Genomic DNA, 21,677 nt, shown 5'->3' with positions numbered 1-21,677 from the left:
AAGTAGTAATTTGAGCGAAGGGAAGTGATTCTGCCGAATGCTTTGTCAAGAGGGTATTTATCTGCTAGAAGCTTCATGGAGTAGATTATATTCGGGGCCAAGTCAGAGCGGGTGGCTCTCAACGGCCCTAGTGGATTCAAAGGGGTAAAGTGTGGTGCCTAATGATTTCTAGCCTATAGGTACGGTTAAGAAGCAAGCTTTGTAGCAGCTTATGATAAGAGGCACATAATGTTTTATGATGTTTTGACTTGCAGTGTAGCATTTAGGAGGTATGAAATGGTTCGTGGGACTTGAGATAACATGGTCTCATGATTCAAGGTCACTCAGGATGAGTGCAGATGTAGTGTATTATGTGTTGAGTGGAATTATTATTATTTCTAAGGCAATCAAGAATTAATTTGGAAGAAGATAGATTGGTTAGCCATAGTTGAATTGGCATTCTGGTGGTAGTGATCAGTTCCTTCAATGTGATCAAGTAATGCAAGTGATTTGTGATGGCACGTGTGAGGCTTGTCAACCGCCGTAATTGATTTTATTTGGAGGCATTCAAGTATAATGGCATTGTTATGTGTAGGCGGATCCCGGAAGGGTCATTGTGGTTTAGACCACTACTTGAGGATTTGAATGTTCTACGGTTATGAGAATTCACTTGCGTGTAGCTATGGTTCTCTTGGAATGAGTTAAGTAAAACATTTCTATGTGATGAAGTGTTTACCCTAATAGTGGTTCAAGAGTTATGACGAAATTCTTGTACTATCATATATTGGCTTGTTAGGTGCAGTGAGCGGTATGAATTTTGAAAGTGAGGATCAAGGTTGCGGTTCGGTGTTTGACGAGGATGTCACGAGCTCGGATGAGCAAGAAGGGGATTTGGATATTTGGAGTTAGCTGTTATTGTCTTCAGCGTCACCTAAGATCGGCATTTTGTGTCGGAGCTTTGCATCTTGGTTACGGATTCTTGATATGCTTTACAATATTAGTGTGACCAGTGATATGGATGTGCAGACTCAATATCTAGTGTGGAAGGTCGCGGGAGCGTATCTCACAGGAAGATTGTATAAGTGTGACATGTAGTCACTTGATTGATTAAAGATTTAAACCAAGTATGAAGATTGTGGTAGTATCACTAATTTGAGAATTTATGCTTGGAGGCACTCGTTTTATTGAGTTATGGACTGTAGAGGTTTGCTCCGGATATGAGGGTTGTTCTTGTGAGTTATGGAAAAAGGGGTTATTATGGACCCTTGAAAGGTTACTAGCCTAGTATAGTGCGGTCAGAATCGGCTCGAGGTCGGTGGGTGGATTTAAATATGAATATATGCTCTACATCAGGCTAGATGCGTTCATTTCAGCACGGCGCTCCTCATGAATGAGTATCCGGACATTGGATATTGTTTCGTCGTCGTCTATTTCATGTAATATTATATTGTGATGTGTGAGCTGTGAGACGACTTGATAAATTTCTTATGTGTTGAGGTTCCGCGTTGAGATGGTGTTATGTGAGAAGGATAGCTCTTGTGATTCATATTATATATCGCACCTCAGTTGTGCTTGGGTTTTGTAGCTTTTGGTGCTCTCTGTCTCCCCAGGGATGGTATTATTCACTTAGCATGCTTGCCACCGATATTCGGTATTTAGTAGTAATGGGAAATTTAGCTCGTTGTGTATCTCCTTATGTGAGTCATATGTGTAGATCGGGTGGCATGCCTCCATGGGTATGTTCTTTGGATCGGGTTGCACGTCGCAACAATATGATGTTGAGTACAGTTTCCTATATCTATTATTGTGTGTTTTGCTTCTCCTTTTCCGAAGGTTCACAACACCTTTTTCGTTGTCTAATTTGTTATGTGGGTTGAGTAGTCCTTTCCAGAGTTCGTTTCTTATGTATCACATTCGAGTTTGTAGCTTGTTGGCATATTGCGACATTATATGTGATTTTGGCAGCGTTTGAAGTGGCTTATTGCTTGGGAAACTTATACTGGGCAATACGAAATTATTGGACTTGGGAGTCGGTGCAATCGGGTTTGTATGAAGTACATTAAAAGGCAAATATAGTTATTTGGTTCATAATGAGGCAATGGTATTAGTCAAGAGGAAGGATTCTATGATTTGTTGACTCAACAGATGGTTATAAGTTTCTACACCCCTCTTCCGTCGTGGTAGTGTTGCAAGAGTTGGAACAGGACTTATATGTGTCATGAGGTGTGTTGTGAGTGTCAGATTCGTAAAATTTTGGCGGTTATTATCAGAGGATATTATTATGGACATGTGGGTTATGCAATGCATAGTGTGGATTCAACAAAGGTATGCAATCATGTATGGGTGCCTCGTGCGGTGATTGATACGATGTTCGTATGTTAGAAGTAAGCCTGGTAGAGAATTACGGATGTTGAAATTTGGCTCTAAGGCTTATTTTCCTAAATGAAAGAGAATATCTTTAGATTTGATCGAGCCAATGTGCATAACTGAGTTGTGGTAGCATTGGTAGGTGCACGAGGTGTTAAACAGTGATTTCGGACAACTCGTGCATAGTTCTTAGCACGTTTGAGGATGAACGTATTTTTAAGTGGGAGAGAATGTAACGACTCGACCGGTTGTTTTGAGCTCTAGCGTGCCATTAAGCAGTTTGAGGCCATGAGCCGCTTCACTTCAGGTATTATGACTTGTACGCATGGTCGGAACTGAATTCTGGGATGTTCGAAGTTGATTTGGAAAAAGAATTCTCATTTCGGATGCTTTAAGTTGAAAGAATTGACTAAGGTTGGATTTTTAAGTAAACGACATCGGAATCAAGAATCGAAGGTTCCAGCAGGTTCGTATGGTGATTTCGGACTTGGGCGTATGTCCGGACAGGATTTTGGAAGACCCGGGAACGTTTCGGCACCTATTGTGGAAGTTAGCATTTTGGAAGAATTTCATAAGTTTGGGTTGAAGTGCATTTTAGTGTTATCAATGTCCATTTGGCATTCCGAGTCTGAGAATAGCTGTGTATGGTGATTCTGGTGTTGGGGGCGCGATCAGATGTGAATTCGGAGGTTTGTGAGTCATTTTGGAGTAATTTCGCTAACGATAGAAATTTGAAGGTTTTTGAGAAGTTTGACTGGAAGTGGACTTTTTGATATCGATGTCGGAATCTAATTGTAGAAGTTGGTGTTTTTGGCAATAGTTGCAGGTCTCGCAAATGCGAGAAATAGTTCGCATTTGTAGCCTCGAATTTGCGAAGGGGCCTGGCCTGAGGTAGAGTTCACATTTGCGACCTCAGCAGGGTTCGCATTTGTGAGCCCTTGGTCGCATTTGCGACCTTGGCAGGGGAGGCCCATGTTCGCAATTGCAATGGTTTTGTCGCATTTGCGACCGTCACATTTGCGAACCAGGTGTCACAAATGCGACATTTGAGGCCTGTGCACAGCTATTAATTTCGAGACTCACGCCCTTTAGCTCACTTTCCTTCACCCTCTTAGGCAAATTGGGATCTTTCAAAGGGAGGATTTCAACCTAGCATTGTAAGGTAAGTTATTCTTACTTAATCTTAGTTTAATACATAGATTGTGGGTAGATTAACGTATGAAAATCAGGGAAAATCAAGGGTTTTAGATGAAAAACCTAGAATTTGGTTAGAACAAGATTTAACCACGAAATTTGTTAGGGAATGGAGTAAAAATCATTTATTCTTGATCTTTAGGTTATTATAGGTAACAATTTTCTTCAAATATTTTCGGAATCCGGGCACATGGGCCCGAGGATGAATTTTAGGAACCTTGCATTTAGGGTTGGGAAATTGGTTTAATAATTAGAATATGAACTTCTGAGTATGTATTAACTAGTTCTTACCCTATTTGAATAGTTTTGGATCGTTCGGCTCCAAATTGGAGGATTGAGAGCGTTCTTGAATCGGAATATAGGCTTCGGAGCGATGTGAGTCTGCTTTCTATCCTTGTAAGAGGGAATTATCTCCATAGGTGAAATAATTGGTTATGTGCTCCTATTTGTGGGGGCTACGTACATACGAGGTGACGAGAGTCCGTGCGTAGCTACTATTTTGTGTAAGTCCGAGTAGTCTAAGACCCAAAAGCATGCTATACTTGGAATATTTTTAACCTGGTTGACAGTTTGAATTGCTTAAATCAAATCGGATTAGTAAATGAATTTCTAAAAAGATTTAAACTCCATTTTCAAAAATCTTTAAAAGTGAATTGGCATTTATTTGGATAATTGTTCCCTGTTGACTTCTTGATTGACTGTCTGTGTGTTTAATTTCGGAGAGGGCCGAACGCCCCGGTAGATTAAATAGATGCATCTATGGTTCGTGCCATTCGACTCTATAGCAGTGCACAGTTTAAATATTGTTGGATCGGGCCGTACGACCTCGGCATAATTTACGCATGCTTGTATTGCTTGCCTTGAAACTTATTGAAGTTGTTATTGCCCTTTCCGGGCATGAGAATATGTGTATAAGTTATGAAAAAGGAAATTTGGAAATTTCACATAAAAGAAAGAATTGTTTACATGTTTCACCATATTTAATTACAAATCCTGTTTATTTAAATCCTCGATTCACTATATTACGGACGTATCATTATTGGACCACTAGTAAGTGTTGAAGACGACCTCTCGTCTCTACTTATTCGAGATTAGACGGGATACTCATTGGGTACACATTGTTTTTATACTCATACTACACTTGTTGTGCATTTTTTGTTCACAGGTTCATATGGGGCTAGTGGCTTAGTGGCATAGCGGCATGGTTGATATGGAGACTTGGGTGAGCTGCATTTATCGAGACGACCTGTAGCCAACAGAGTCCTCTTTAGAGTATTGTGCTGTATTTTTATTTCTATCCATTTGTATTCCGGACAGTCACTGTATTTTATTTCATTCACTAGTAGATGCTCATGCACTTGTGACACCGGGTTTTGGGATGTCTATGGGTTTATTCAGAAATTTAAAATTGTTAAATGTTTCATTATTTATTCAGTGGAATTTATTATGCATTGTCTAAACATATAAAAGAAGTGATTTCAAAAATATTTAAAACGAGAAGTTACTAGTTATTTGTTGTTGGCTTGTCTAACAATTGTGTCCGGCGCCATCACGACCCTTAGTGGATTTTGGGCCGTGACAGTTAACTAACCTTTGGGATTTGAGTAAAACCATTCTAATCAACTTAAAATAAACAATAAACATAAACACATAAACACAAGAGAGAAACAACCAGAAACATGGAGAAGAAAAGAACAGTCATGCAGTTTAAAAAATATCTAAACATTAACCCTAATTAATCTAAATCTGATGCAATCGAGATTAAACTTCAAATAGTTATGACATTAAGAATTCTTCAATTAACATCAACAAATAGAACAAACAGAACATACTAAACAATAGGAATACATTGTCATTACCTAAATCATGCAGGCTAAAAGAAAGAGAAAAAACGAACATGAAAAAAGACAGAAGATAGCATAAAATGAAAAATGGAAAAAAAATTACTTAAGGCTAGTTTTGGACTGGACTAGTTATGAATTTGACCAAATTTAACGGGGTAAAAGTGAACTTGGACGACCATTAATAAACTAATCTTAACAAGAACAGTCAACTAATGAAAGTCTTAGGTTCAAATAACCCAAACACTGACCAAAAAATAAAAAAGGGTAAAATTTAGGGTTTTTTGGATCTTAGATCTAAGAATCGAGGGGTTCTGGATTTGTTTGAAAGGAGCTGTAGTGATAGATGGAAAGAGGAAGAAGAGGTGATCATCTGGTGTTAATTTGAGGCGGTTTGGAGGTGGTTCGCCGCTGTGAGGCGATTTCCGGTTGGCGGACCACGGCAGAGATGGCGGGATTATAAGGGCGACTGGGGTTTTCCTTTATTTGGGAGAGGAAGACAGAAGTGAGAAATGGATTTAGGGTTTGGGGGGTCTATCTTCGGATAGTTTTAAAGGAGACGGGGGATCAGTTCTCAGCCACTCGATCAAATGAAATCAACAGTTGTGATTAACGTTACTAAAACGATACCGTTTTGAGGTTAATAGGCGAGCTAGACCAGATGGGGTGTTGGGCTTGGAGTTTTGGATAGGGTTTTAAGATTAATTTTGCCAATTTTAAGGATTGGACCAATTTTAAAGAAATAAGACCAAAACATATTCTCCTAATTTTTCTTTTCTTTGTTTTTCCTTTTTCTTTTCTCTTATTAATTAAAATCTCAAATTAATCTAATTTTAAACTAATTATGTATTTATAATATTTACAAAAATTAGTTAATCCTAAATTAATGAAGAGAAAATTAATAATCTAAAATTAAAAGCTAAAATGTAAAAATGAGGAATATTTTTTTGTGATTTTTCATTTTAATAAAGCAATTATTTACTTTATTAGCCCTAAGATATGAACACAAAATCTAATATGCAATGCATGATATTTTTGATATTTTTGGGGCATTTTTCATGATTTTAACAAAATTAAACGCGCACAAAAATGCAAACAATTAATAAAATCCTACAAAAATCCTATAAAATTTCAAATAATTTGGAAAAATCTATTTTCTTTAATTTTGTTGGAGTATTTCAAATAGGGAAAAAATCACATGCTAGCAGCTGCCCCTCTTTGCTCGGAAATACGAAGAGTTTTCGGGCAAAGATAAAATGAGCAACTACGAGCGATTTTTGCCCGTTTGAAACACCACGGGAAGCATTTTTTTGGAAAAAGTTTGACCGAACCTTGTTTCGGAGGTTGCCTACATATCCTAGGCTATAAAGGAATCATGTCAGTGTAGTTCTGAAAGTTTTGGTAGCTGGGGACTACTGAGAAACTGTGATTTCACTGTTGTTGTTGTTGTTGTTGTTGCTTGCTGAGCTCCTTATTACACCAAAATGAAATATTAAAAGCTAAACTAGGTAAGCCTATCAACTACGAGTTACAATATTCCTATCCATAAACCTTATAAAGCTTGATCTTGAGTCTTGGTTGGTTCTTCCTGCAGACTCTGATCCGAATTTTGATGCTCGTTAGTTGCAGCCAGTGGTTCATTATTCTTAAGTTTTTCGGATCAAGGCGGGCATGCAAAGCTTGTGACATCAATCATATCTTGAACAGTCCATATCTTTTCACTGCTTCTACACGTAGAGTTCAACTTCTTTTCTTGTTTTTCTTTTCATTTATTTGGATTGAGACTTCTTTGTTTAGTCATCTCAAACCTTGTGCCTTATGGTAAAAACCTGTTCAGGCACCAAAACAAACAAACAAACGAAATTTTTCTGTCCTAGTTTTCACTAGCAAAATTTGGTGAGTTATTGCAAAAAAACCTAAACTATTTCTTTATTGAAAGCAATAAAATCAGGATTGTGTAAACTTGTGAAAAAGAGATTAGGGAGTGGAGACCTTATATCTAAAATGAAACCAAATGGGGATCGGAGGCCCTAAGTTGGAAAGATTACCAGGTTATGCTGGCATCATCTAGGGATTGGACCTTGTGGCGGAAAAGATTACTACGTTATGCTGGCAGAGTCATCAGGTTATGCCGGAAAAGTCCTCAGGTTATGCTGGGAAAGTCATCGATTTATGCCGGAAAGGTCCTCGGGTTATGTCGGAAAAGTCATTGGGTTATACCATAAAGGTCCTCGAGTTATGCCGGGAAAGTCATCGGGTTATGCCGCAAAGTTCCTTGGGTTATGCCGGGAAAGTCATCCGGTTATGTCGGAAAGGTCCTCGGGTTATGCCGGGAAAGTCATCGAGTTATGCCAGGAAAGTCCTCGGGTTATGCCGGAAAAGTCATCGGGTTATGCTGGGAAAGTCTTCGGCTTATGCCGGAAAAGTCCTCGGGTTATGCCGGGAAAGTCATCTTGTTATGCTGGAAAAGTCCTCAGGTTATGCCAGGAACAAATAGGGGGTGGGACCTTATGTTGGAAAGATAACCAGGTTATGCTGGCATCGACTAGGGAATGGGACCCTATGTTGGGAAAGACGCAGCTAGAGATTGGAGACCTTATACTCGCATGGTTTTGAATTTTTCTTCTTCTTTATTTTCATTTCACTTTTAGCATTTTTTATCTAAGAAAAAATGAATAAAAATGCAGGAAATAATTTGGAGGAGACTTCCCTTTTTGGGTTGTTGCTGCAAAGCTGTTTCTAGACATTGCGTAGTTTTTTTTTGGTTGCACCTGCTTTTTGCAAGGGTGCTTTCTCTTGCGCCTGTTTTCCTGTTTTTCAAACAAAGAACAATTTGATAGTTTGAAACAGTGGTTGGTTTTGTGGACTCGATTGTTTCAATCACTTGATCTTGGCCCAGCTCTTTCAATAAAAATCTCCATTGCTCGTTGGCTCTCTAGAAATTGGTTTCAATTCTAAACCCAGGGATCTTGACTTTCCAAAATTACACATGATGGTTAACCCGTGTGGGGCTTGGCCTTTTCATCTTATTTTGCCTTTATGGGAACTTGACTTTTATTTCTTTTCCTTTCAAGAGTTTTTGACTCTGGAGCATCGGCCAGTCGAGGTTGACTTGACGCACCTGCTGAGGCTGGGTGCTTTCTTGAATTTTAGCTTTCTGTCAAACAAAACTCTGTAAAACCAATCTTGCCATCTTTTCTTTGTATTAGTTTCGGAGGAGAATTAGACCGAATGGGATTTAAAGAAAAGTAAACAGCAGACATGATAATGAATTTAAATGACAAGTGTTCCTTTCGAGAAAAGGAAAGAATGACTTATCTTGAGTGCATGCACACTTCAATAGACATGACATGCTTCTTGGACTGGATAGTCAATCTGTGCAAACCATCCTACTCTCACAAACCCATCATAACCCACATCTCAAAACTGAGAAACCTTGCCAGGACTCTATCAGTGCCGATGGTTGTAAGGGATCCCTTTTTCGATTAGTGGCGTCCTTTGCACATTTTCATCAACTGACCTCTCTCATTTATCTTCTCACTGTTGCCTTGTAGTGCTCTTTACGAGTTTTCACTAACAAGACTCTCTCATTTTAAATTCTCTGCTTACCATCACCCTATGGTGCCCGTGTGGGTTTTTACTAATAAGACTCTCTCATTTTATTGTATCAGATCCAAGTAAACACATCCTCCATTTCAAACATTTTTACCAATTGATCGGAAGGACTTGAACATGATTTGGTGTAAAAAGAGTTTGGATTTAATTACAACTTTGGAACCTTTCAGACGAACCATCGTTGAACCACTATAACTTCTACCCCAGTTTCATTTTTGGGGGAGTGTGGATTTTTGTTTAGTGTGACTGAACCCCAGAGAGAGGCTGCCTACGCATCCTTTTGGAATCAAGTCGAATGTAGTTCAGGAAACTTTGTTTTTTTTTTCTTTTTGTTTTAATTGTTTTTTTTTCTTCTTTTTTTACACAACATTTCGGGTTCCAAATAGGATAATCAAAGAAAGATAACCGACTGAAAGGCTTTGTAAAGGGTTAATAGTGTTTGGGTAGCGAGAATGAAATCCTTCGTCATCCCAATCTGAGAATATCAACACCGCAAAAGGTTTAAACATAATACGTTTTGACCGTGTCTGCATTGACAGTTGTTCTAGGGTCATTTCCTTCAATGTCTCCCAAGTACAATGCCCCTTTCGGCAACAATTTCCTTATAATGTACGGACCTTTCCAATTTTGGAGCGAATTTTCCTTTTGCTTCCTTATGATGTGGGAGAATACGCCTAAAGATGAGTTGCCACACTTCAAAGTTTATGGGTCGCACTTTCTTGTTGTAGGCGCGTGCCATTCTTTGTTGATACATCTGCCCGTGGCAAACTGCGGCCATCCACTTTTCGTCAATCAGGGTTAACTATTCTAGACGGGTCTTGACCCATTCATTGTCCTCAATTTCAGCTTCAATGATGATTTGAAGAGGTGGAATTTCAACTTCTGTGGATATTATGACTTCAGTGCCATAAACCAATAGAAAGGGTGCTACCCTAACTAATGTGCGCACGGTTGTGCGATATCCCAACAATGCAAATGACAACTTTTCATGCCATTTTCTTGAACTTTGAATCATTTTCCTGAGGATCTTCTTGATGTTTTTATTCATTTCTTCAACAACACCATTAGCTTTGGGCTGATAAGGGGTAGAATTCCGATGCGTGATCTTAAATTGTTCATATACCTCCCTCATCAAATGACTGTTCAAATTTGCAGCATTATCCGTAATAATAGTTTTAGGAATACCAAAACGACATATAATGTTGGAATGCAGGGAGTCCACCACTACTTTCTTGGTGACGACTTTAAGATTGACTGCTTCAACCCACTTTGTGAAATAGTCAATGGCAACTAAAATAAATCTGTGCCCATTTGAAGCTTTTGGCTCGATTGGCCCAATAACATTCATACCCCATGTAACAAACGGCCACGGTGTCGACATAGGTTGTAATTCTAAAGGCAGTGCATGAATCGGGCCACCATGTACCTGACATTGATAACACTTTCGGACAAAACTGAAGCAATCCTTTTCCATGGTCATCCAGTAATAACCTGCCCGAAGGATTTTCTTTGCAAGGACGTATCCATTCATATAGGGTCTGCATACTCCTGCGTGCACTTCATTCATGATTCTTCCAACCTCTTAGGCATCCACGCATCTTAAAAGGTTCAAATCTGGAGTTCTTTTGTACAAGACTTCTCCGCTCAAAAAGAAACTATTAGCGAGCCTTCTAATGGTTCTATTTTGGTCTCTAGTGGTTTGTTCAGGATATTCCTTTGTTTTCAGGAATCTTTTGATATCATGATACCATGGCTGAACATCTAGTTTCATTTTAGCTGCATTGCAGCAACCATGTCATTCTCGAATTTGGATTTCCAGTGGGTCAATATGGACATTGCCTGGATATGGCAGTATCGAGGCCAAAGTAGCTAATGAATCGGTTAACTCATTATGAAACCGAGGAATGTACTTGAACTCAACGGATTTGAACTGCTTGCTAAGATCTTCCACACGTTGTCTGTATAGAATAAGCTTGATATCCCGAGTTTTCCATTCACCTTGAGCTTGTCATATAATCAAGTCAGAATCTCCCATGATTAACAGTTCTTCCACATCCATGTCAACTGCCATATTCATACCCATAATGCAGGCTTCATACTCAACAGTGTTGTTCAGACAAAAAAACCAAAGTCGGACTGTGGCCGGATAGTGCCAACCAATGGGCGAAATCAAATTTGCCCCAATCCCGAATAGTATATGGCTTGTTCTTTCCAACAAAGTGTACTTGGCTTCATAACTAGTGAACTTCTTGCTCAAATAGTATATGGCTTGTTCTTTCTTCCCGGTCACATCATGTTGCCCGAGAACACATCAAAAATAATTCTCCTACACTGTCAAGTACAAGAACAAATGCCTTTCAGGCTCGGGTGGGACTACCACTGGCTGATTTGATAGATATTCTTTGATTTTTTCGAAGGCTTCATGACATGCATCTGTCCATCTAATCGCCAAATCTTTCTTCAACAACTTAAATATGTGCTCACACATGGAAGTCAACTGAGCAATGAATCTCCTGATGTAATTGAACCTTCCCAACCGACTCATAACCTCTTTCTTGGTTCTCAGAGGTGGCATATACCGAATAGACTTTATCTTTGTTGGATCTAACTCGATACCTCTTCGACTGACTATAAACCCCAAAGGTTTCCCAGATGGTACTCCAAATGCACATTTAGCTGGATTCAACTTCAAGTCATACTTACGCAGGTGCTCAAAAAACATTCTGAAATCTCACACATGGTCATCCTACGTTCTGGATTTAATCATCACATTTTCCACATACACCTCAATTTCCTGGTGCATCATGTCATGAAAAATGGCGGTCATAGTTCTCATGTAAGTTGCCTCGCCATTCTTTAAACCGAACGGCATGACCCTATAGAAGTAAGTACCCCAAAGTGTGGTGAAAGCCATCTTTTCTACGTATTTTTCATCCATCAGAACCTGATGATACCCAGCATAACAATCCAATAAAGAATGTATCTCATGTTTTGCACATTTGTCAATAAGGATGTGGATGTTTGGTAAAGGAAAGTTGTCCTTGGGGCTTGCTTTGTTCAAATCCCGATAATCAACACTCACTCGGGTTTTTCCATCTTTCTTTGGCATCGGGACCACATTAGCCAACCATGTGGTTTATCGGACCTCTCGGATCACACTCGCTTTCAATTGTTTGGTAACTTCTTCTTTGATCTTGTCACTGATCTGTCTTTTAAACTTTCTCTATTTTTCTTATACATGGGGATAACCGTAGTAAGTTGACAATTTGTGCACCACTAAATCAACACTCGGTCCTGGCATATCATCATAGGACCAGGGAACACGTCTTTGAATTCGAACAAAAGTTGGATCAATGCATCCCTAATTCTTTGATCAGCGTGAACGCTTATCATGGTTTTCTGGACCACTTCTGAACTACCCAAATTAACTGGCTCTGTTTCATTTAAGTTTGGCTTAGGCTTATTCTCAAATTGTTCCAATTCTCGGGTTATTTCCCTAAATGACTCATCCTCATCATATTACGGTTCTTGATTCATTGTTTCACAATGAGACATCGTGTTAGGATCTGGGCATGAAGTCCGCAAGCATGTCATGTTATTTAAGTCTGCATTATTAGAACTGAAAAGTGAGAGAAGAAAAATAATAAAAATCAGAAAGAATAACGAGAGAAATTCATAGATGATGAAATATTGATTGAATTTGATTGAATTTGAAGATATAAGGGCTTACATCGAAATTTAAAAGACAATAAACTAAAAGCATTCGAGTTACACCCTGAAATAACTCGGGATGGAGAAAAGATGGCAAGACTGAACTACCAGGATTCTTGCCTGACTAGCAACAGAGTAGCCTTCCAATTTTTAAGTTTGGCATTTTGCCCCATAAACTGCACCTCAGTAGTGCTTGAGCCTTCACCCAGCTGGACCATATGAACCTCATACAACATTTGCCTCATTGTCCCATAGATACCCTCAATTTCTTCAGCCGTGAAGGCTTCTTCTTCTTCTTCTTCTTCTTCTTCTTCTTCTATGTACCTTGAATTAACAAATGTTCTAGCGAGATGCGGGATCGGCTGAGGCAGAACCCACCCATCGTTCTTATGTTTATTAGCCCATTTTACGTCGGCTTCTATAGCTTGGAAATCGATGCCAAAGAAGTTTTCACTAGCAGTCAAAGTGATGAGCTCTGTAATGCCTCACAAAGATGCCCCGAGCCTTTGTTTGTAGCCATGTTTGATCATTTTACTGGTGACCATGATTTACATGTTTGACAAGAAGGGTTGAGGACATGGGGTTCCTTCCTCACACTGGTCCACAACCACGATTTCAAAAGCTTGGTAGACTATGTGCTCACTACATTCCTTATCCTCCAGACATGTGACTGATGGGTCCTTGTAAATTAATAGCTCATCCTCTCTGTGAACCACGATTTCTTGGTTTTCATGTTCAAACTTAACCATTTGGTAGAGAGTAGATGGTATGGCCCCTGCCGCATGGATCCAAGGCCTTCCTATGAGAAAATTGTAGGAGGTGTCCATGTCAAAAACCTGAAATGTTACTTCAAAATCTATCGGGCTGATAGTTAGGATCAAATCAATCTCCCCTATCGTATCCCTTTTGACGCTGTCAAATGCACATACACAAACATTGTTGGGCCTAATCCTTTCAATCCTAATTTCCATTCTCTGTAGGGTCGAGAGAGGGCAGATGTCAACCCCAGATCTGCCATCCAACATAACTCTTTTCACATAGTATCCTTCATACTTAAGAGTGAAATGAAGAGCTTTGTTGTGGGCAGCCCCTTCTGGTGGAAAGTCATTTCGATTGAAGGAGATCCGGTTGACTTCAAAAAATTATTCTGCCATTCTTTCCAATTGCTCAACCATGGTCTCGATAAGAATATACGCTTCATTGAGTGTCTTTAACAGCACTTTATGATGCTCATTCAAGCTTATCAGTAGGGACAAAAGTGAGATCTGAGAGGGGGACTTTCTGAGTTGATCAATCACGGCGTAGTCCGATGTTTTCATTTTTCGGAAGAATACCTCTGCCTCTTCAGCACTGACTGGATTATTAAGCAGAAAACACTTCTGTTTAGTCTTGTTCAATTCTTCCTAGTTGAGGTACTTTCCAGATGAGTTTGTTTTATTCACTTCACCCATGATTTCTTTTCCATTGTACATTACCACTACTTTATTGTAGTTCCAAGGGACAGTAGTGGGGTCCTTCATGGGATTCTGTGATGTGCGGCTGATAACCACGGGCTTAGTTAGCTTGGGTGAAATTATCGGCCCCTACGCCACATAAGTCCCCTTTGGTATGTACATCTTTGGTACCTCTAGTGTAACCTTGTTTTGCTCGAACCTTTTGGGAGGACTCAACACAAACTGTTCTTTTCTGAGGGCCCTGGGAACATAGAGAACAACATCTTTAGGGGGTTCCGCCCCTGTCTTGGTTTCCACAACCTTTTCTATGCTTTGAGGAGTGGAATTGCTTTTTTTCTCATCCTTGCTTGCTTTGCTGCTGCTTTGGGCTTGTTTTCAACATCAGCAATGGTAATGGTAGCTTTCAAAGTTTGGTCGAACTCTCTATCCTCACAAATCATCCCAATAACTGGCCTGTTGTTGTGAGCTAGCAATGGGTTATTGGTTACATTAGGGATCTCCTCATCCATCAATAGTACCCGTTTTTGTTCTATCATGTTCTCTACCACTCTCTTAAGCATCCAACAATCTTCAGTGTCGTGCGCTTCTGCCCCTGAATGATATGCACATCGGGTACCTGGTCGGTAGGAGGGTAACTCTAGGTTTTGCTTGTTCGGAGGTACGGGCTGCAACAAAGCCATTTGGATTAGCTTTGGGAAGAGACTGGAATATGATTCACCGATGGGTATGATGTTGTTTTTTGGGTTGTTCACGGGCACGGGTGTTATATAGAAAATTATTCTATTGTGGACATAGATTATATGGAGCTTGTTGAGAAGTGTTATTTCTGGGAGGTGGAGCTCGGTTCTGGTTATAGTATTGTTGCGGCCGAGCGTATGGCTGGGCATTCATTACTGCATAAGGCTGAGGAGTCATGGTGTATGCCGCATCTTGGTGAGGGTAGTAATGTTGCGGGGTGCTTGAAGAGGAACCAAAGTAACCTCGGGGTTGACGGAGGTTTCTCAGACTTGAAGCCGTCATTGCCACTTCTTCTTTCTTTCTCTTATAGCTGACTGGCTTAGGATGTGACCCATTTTCAAACCATTCTCTACCATTTCCCCAATCTTTATGGCTTCTACAAACGGCTTACCCATAGCGGACATCATGTTCTGGAAGTAATCATCCTCTTAGGCTTGCAAGAAGACACTGACCATCTCGGTCTCATACATTGGGGGTTTCACCCTGGCAGCTTGTTCACACCACTTGATAGCGTACTCATGGAAGCTCTCTGAAGACTTCCTTTTGAAATTAGACAAAGAGTTTCTATTCGAAGCTATGTCCACGTTGTACTGGAACTGTCTAACAAAGTCTGGGGCCAAGTCATCCCATATGTGCCAGTGGGAGATGTCTTGGTCCATATACTATTCGGATGCAATTCTGACTAAACTCTCCCCGAAGTAAGCCATCAAGAGTTCTTCTTTTCTGCCCACTCCTCTTAACTGATTGCAATAACTTTTTCAGGTGGGCTTTGGGGTCTCCATATCCGTCATACTTTACAAACATGGGAGTCTTGAAACCGATGGGAAGATGAACATAAGGGAACATGCACAAGTCAGCGTAGGGACACTCTTCTGGCCACTCAGGCCTTGTATGTTGTTGAGACTTTTTTCTATGCTTTTCATTTTTCGAGTGATCTCTTCTTGCTCGGGATTCATTACAGTTCTCTCTTGTCCCGTGGTAAAATTATACCAAAGTTGATGAGGGTAGGAGTTTGGGGTGACATGAGCCGCGTCCGATTGAAATGGTGGTATTTGGGAAATGAAGGCTGACGGCTCAAAACTTGCCCTGGGTAATATTGGTTGTGCCGTAGCTGAGGTTGGTGGTACAGTGAATATGTTAGAAGACACTCTCGAAATTAGTGCTTGGGGGCGAACCTCAGAAGGCATTCCGGTGAAATGGGCTGGCATAGTGGGGTATCTGAATGGGGTGGCCAGGTAGTTTATAGGGATGTTAGAGGTTCCACTTGTTTTGGGAATCATCTCAGGAAAAACATGTATTGCACTAGGTGGCTCTCTACCGTTAGACCATGCGTCCCACATTTCCATCATGCGGAGACAAAATATCTTGTTCTCTTTAGCAGTTTCTGACTCTGACGTCGGGATAACCGACAGCGGGCTATCCTCAGAGGGGGTAATTGTTGGTAGATGACTCTCTGATGTCATTTCGACACTTTCTTTGGATCTTGAAAAGTAAGGGTGTGAAGCCAGGTTACCACAAAATCAACCACCTAAAAAATAGAACCTGGTCTCAACAGCATACACAACAAACCTGTTAGTTTGAGACAATTAACACATAGGGAATCACATGTTGGGGAATGCAATGCACCTAGATAGTTAAATGTTTTTCTACATGTTTTGCAATGGTTGTGTGTCTCATCTTGGCTTTTGTCACCTCCCAGATCTTTGAATCTTTTCTTTTCTTTTGCGCTTTTCATTATTTGCTCTTTTTTCCTTGCACTCTCTCTTTTGCATTGTTTTCTGACTTATTCTTATTTTCTCTCTTTTCTTGTGTCCTCTTTTCATCATTTTCTCTCTTATTCGAGTTATCTATAGCTATGACCGGATCCGATGGGAATTTCCTATGTATCACGATGTTGCATGAATCTGATCATTACGTAGTTTAGGGGATAAATGCGAAACAAAAGAAAGAAACAATTTTTTTTAGGTTTTTCAAATTTTCATTAAAATAAAAACTTCTAATTTTCTCTATTACAATGACTCCATCATACAGACTTAAGGACTGAAAAATAAAAACAGACTCAAAGCAGTCTAACAGACTCTACAAGAAACTGAAATACAAACTCGAAAAGAAAAATCAGGAATACATAAGTCCCTCCAATACTACTCCAAAGGCCCGTGGGACATCAGTCAGTCTCGACGCGGGCCTACATGAAATATCTCCTTGGAGGTGATCCAGGTCATCCATTATCTGGCAAACGAAAGTCATCACTACGGCGAAGAAAGTGGATCTAGTCATATCCTCACACTCATGGCATTTTGTGACGATGTAGTCAGCAATACCTCTAATCCTTTCTCTAATGATGCCTTTCTCTTAGAGCAGGTGCCCAATTTGTTGAGATCTAGCTTCCAGAACTTGGGTGTCACTATGGCTTTGCTCCTACAACTATCGCATGTCCTTTTCCAGTATGGACATTAATGCATAACAATGTTCCCTCTCTGCCTTGAAATTCTTTGTCTGTTGAGCCCTTTCATTCTCGAGGGTAGTTAGCTTTTTCTTTAGATTCGCAACCTCTCTATCATATTTTCCTTTTAATTTCTGAACAAGCTTTGCTTGTCCTTTTGCGTTCTTCACCAACTTTGCCCGGGCTCTTGTCAGTCTACCTTCGGAATTTCCAAATTAGTCCCATACTCACATACTTTCCGCCCAAGACCGTTTATAAGTCTTTCATCTATTTGGCTCCTTCCTTGATTTTCAACAACTATCTTCATTCTTTGAATCTGGGCTCAGAGGACTTCATTTTCTCGGGCCAACCTTTTCTTCTCTCCTTCATCAGCAGCAGCCTGCACACTACTATCAAATTTAGGATCTCTGATTTGCCCTTCTAATTTGCTAATCGTGGCCCTATAGCTTTACTTATTTGCAAACCAATTCTATTGTTATTGTGCCCCATCAGTGAACTATTGTACGTGGCGCCTTTTGGCGGGTTGTTTAGGATCTTGATGGACTTGAACCCTTTTACCATACTAGGCCGTGTATCTAGGCTCTACTTCACCCTTGGCCAAATCTCATACTCGAGTTTGTGGCTCCAGAAACCTACATTGATGCCAAATCTGGCGAACCATTTTTTTCGAAAATGTAGCTTTTGGACATAGTTCAATGACTTGTCGACTCAAATCTTCACCATGAGGGACAGTTTGGTACCTGCCCAACTGGCGCAGAACCCTGTCTGCAGCATACGACTGAATACTCCGAAGACCTATTAGTAAAACAAAGCACACTTTGGCCGACATATAGATAACTTTGTTGACCGGGAGCCAACCGAACGTCCACTCAATTTTTATTGCAGTCAAAGAACCCAATTGGGCAAACCATTCTTTTGTACCTTTTGGAAACTCATGACCATTTACCCGGTTTTCATGTTCCTCAATGCAGTTGAGACTAGTCATACCATAGTTCATGTACCCAGAAGATGAAAAAGATGTTATTCCATACAGAGTTGTAAAAGTATGTTACAACCTTCAAAAAACTTTTCCCCAGCTCGACAAACAGTTAAAGCTTGGTAAATTTCTACCAGGACCATTGGTACAATAGTGCAATTAGCCTTTTTGATCATGATGTCAGCCACTTCTTTGAGCCCCAACTCTCTATGTCCATCACTCCTCGGACAGATTAGAGTGCCTAAGAATGTAACTACAAAGGCCAATCCCCGATGTGCTTCCCATTTGCCTTTATTCCCTTGATGACTTAAACAGGTATCCGGAGCCTCAAGACCATAAGGATACCCATAATGGTGGTATAGGAAGTACAATGTGCAAAATACTTCAGCCAAATTTCCATCTTTGACGTACCAACTAATACTCAGAAGGTCTAGAAACTTGCGAGGAGTTACAGCTCTTGGTGCCATTGAGTATTGACACCTGAGATTCCCATTAAGGACAGCATAGCCTACTATCTTCTCAATTGTAGGCGTTAACTCAAAATCAGAGAAATGAAGAGAGTGTGCCGGGTCCCAAAACAGTATCAGAGCTTCAATTATTTCCACCCTTGGTTTAATTTTCAAGAGACCAGTGAGCCCACCTAAATCTTTTATTCCAGCACCTCTTCTAACCTCACCTATGTCATTCCACCACATATGTAGTCCTATTGGGATTTCCTCTACAACTTTGAAAGGTCCATTTTCAATAGTGCTCATCTTGCACATTTATTTGAAGTGATCGGTTAAAAACCAATGATTTATTTTGACCCAAAAAGAAGATGCAACTCAAACAACTTACTCAAAACAAAACAACTTTGCAAATAAGGCCCTTCAGCACTTCCGGAAGGAATATTTTACGGTTGTGTTTGCTAATTGGCCAAAAAAATAAAAATGACCATAGGTGGCTATTCTTGCGAAAATACCATTCTGGGGCCCTATTGGGACATTTCTGACTATTTAGACAAAAACAGAATCACCTAACTTTATTTATGACAAAAATGACAACATTTCATATTTTGGGTTATTTTTGCAAAAATGGGGTTGGACCCGATGAGGGTTGCCCACGTATCCCATATCCGGTGAGAATCAAATCTGCGTAGTTCGGGAAGGTTTTATGCGATAGAAAAACATGAAATATTTTTTGAAACAATTTTCCTTTCTTTTCTTTTTTCTCTCTTTTTTCTTTCAAAATTTCAGCAGAGTTTCGGTATATTTGGCATGCCGTATTTTCAAAAAGCGGGTAATTATCTCTCTTATACCTCAATTTGATTTTTCCAAACTTTTCTCCCTTATTCATAAAGTCGGTCAAAATGCAATCCGAAGCAAATAAGTGTACAAGTAGCATATAAAATGCATCAGGATGGTCTTTTAATTTCGGGTGCACCTGTCCTAGACGGACGCAACCCCTGTGTTGAGTCCCCAAAGTCAAATGCACGTGATGCAAACAAGCGTTCCTACTAGGGATCTAGCATGAGACTATATTATTTTAGGTTTAAAACCTGGGTGTATTGTTCTAGACTTGTCTTACCCGAGCGGATAGCTCGAGCCGAGGGGGGTAGCATACCGGGAATACAGAAGCTTCACTGGCTTTGCAACTTGTTCGAACCACGTTCTAAAATTGGTATATGACTCTAAAAGAAAAGAAGTCACACGAAGTGCACACTTCCCAAATGATTTAGATGACTCGGAGAGAAGAGGGTTTCGTAATAATTTATATACATTTCACTTAATATCAAAGGGGTAAAAACGACATTTAGCACACTAGGCTCAAACACGTAAAAATCAGATAATAAATAAAAGCCAACTTTAATAGTTATTCTAAGCTCGAATTCTTGAACCCTGAACCAGAGATTCTGGGTTTTGATCCCCAGTAGAGTCGCCAGAGCTATCAGACCTCTTTATTACACTCGAGGTTGGATATAAGGGAGTTTTTCCAATTAAAGTGATATAAATCGATATGGGATTATTTTATTTAATTTAGAGTCGCCACTTGAAATAATTTTTGGTGTCTCAAGTCATTGGTTTATTTTAAATCCCAAATCGAGGAAAATTAACTTTATTTAAAAGTCTGCGAAACCAGAAAAACTAGGTAAGGAAATATGTTAACCCGAGAGAAGGTGTTAGGCCTTCCCGGATTCCGTGATTCTAGCACAGTCGCTTAACTATTATTAATTGGCCTAATTATCTGATTTATTACATGTTTTAAACCTATTGTGCATTTTTAAATTTTTAACCGCTTTTAGTTATTTTAAATCGCTTTTAGGATTTATGAAATTATTTCTTGAACAAGTTACGATTGTCGTACACTTGCCGTTTTTGAACACACCACAAACCACGCTATATGAAATGGACCCGCGATTCGCGACATGTTTATTTTATTATTGTTCAAAGTTGTTACCATAGGATCACATAAAATGCACACCGGTAATGGGGATTATGTATCATCACTATGCCACGGGAACCGTACCAATAGTCACGATAGTTAATTTACGCGCCTGAAGCAATACTACGAATGTTCATATTTAAAGCTAATTCGAAGTTCAATATAAGGCCACTAATTTTATATGCTTGGGGAAGATATGTTAGCCTTTGTAATGACCCGACCGGTTGTTTTGAGATTTTGCACTTTGCTCTCCAGTTCTCGGGCATGACTTGCCCTGTGTAGTGTATTATGACTTATGTAAAACGTTGGTGTTGGGTTTTAGGTTAATCAAAATTTAATTTGGAAGAACAGTCTCAGTTGAAAGCTTAAAATTTGAAAGGTTTGACCATTATTTGACTTGTTTGTATATGATCTCGGATCGGAATTTTTATGATTTGGTTAGCTCCGTATGGTAATTTTGGATTTAGTATCGTGCCCGTAATTTTTTTTTTGGAAGTTTGTAGTTTAATTAGGCTTGAAATGGCGAAAATGAGAAGCCGAAGTTTGGAAATTTGACCGAGGGGTTGACTTTTTGATATCGATATCAAAATCTGACTCAAGAAGTTGGAATAGCTCTATTATGTCATTTATGACTTGTGTGCAAAATTTGGGGTCAATCGGACCTGATTTGATAGGTTTCGGCATTGTTTGTGGAATTTGAAATTTCTAAGTTCTTAAGCTTAAATCCGAAGTTGATTTAGTGTTTTGATGTTGTTTTGAGTGATTCGAAAGCTCGAGAAGGTATTAATGATGTTATGGGAGGTGTTGATATATTTGGGTTGAGATTTCAGGGCCTCGGGTTTGTTTCGGGTGAGTTTTGAGCGAGTTCGCACATTCCTGAACTTAGAAAATGGATGGGGGCAGAAGTTTTAGTGCTGGGCACGGTGGATTTAGTGTTG

The 21,677-nt window shown here is 39.7% G+C and overlaps 1 protein-coding gene across 1 annotated transcript; it reads right to left on the bottom strand.

Moving 5' to 3' along the window:
* Positions 1-11,322: 11,322 nt before the first annotated feature.
* Positions 11,323-13,678, bottom strand: LOC138869357 (uncharacterized). The gene is made up of 4 exons (XM_070146970.1): positions 13,260-13,678; positions 12,816-13,160; positions 12,520-12,615; positions 11,323-11,719 (listed from the first exon to the last, which is right to left on the bottom strand). The coding sequence occupies exons 1-4, from the start codon at positions 13,676-13,678 to the stop codon at positions 11,323-11,325; spliced, it is 1,257 nt and encodes a 418-aa protein (XP_070003071.1).
* Between the last annotated feature and the right edge of the window lie 7,999 nt (positions 13,679-21,677).

The sequence above is a fragment of the Nicotiana sylvestris genome, chromosome 5 (genome assembly GCF_000393655.2).
Source record: "Nicotiana sylvestris chromosome 5, ASM39365v2, whole genome shotgun sequence".
Lineage (NCBI taxonomy): Eukaryota > Viridiplantae > Streptophyta > Magnoliopsida > Solanales > Solanaceae > Nicotiana > Nicotiana sylvestris.
The sequence above is the reverse complement of the archived record's forward strand: the minus strand, read 5'-3'. Positions and strand labels throughout refer to the sequence as shown.

What these genes read in the sequence shown, in the direction of transcription:
- LOC138869357 (XM_070146970.1), bottom strand. Translation starts at nt 13,678, where the DNA reads ATGGAAATTAGGATTGAAAGGATTAGGCCCAACAATGTTTGTGTATGT. An exon ending in CAACCCTTCTTGTCAAACAT is followed by an intron (nt 13,161 to 13,259) that starts GTAAATCATGGT and finishes TTTGACTGCTAG; the next exon opens with TGAAAACTTCTTTGGCATCG. An exon ending in GAAACAATGAATCAAGAACC is followed by an intron (nt 11,720 to 12,519) that starts GTAATATGATGA and finishes GTGAGATTTCAG; the next exon opens with AATGTTTTTTGAGCACCTGC.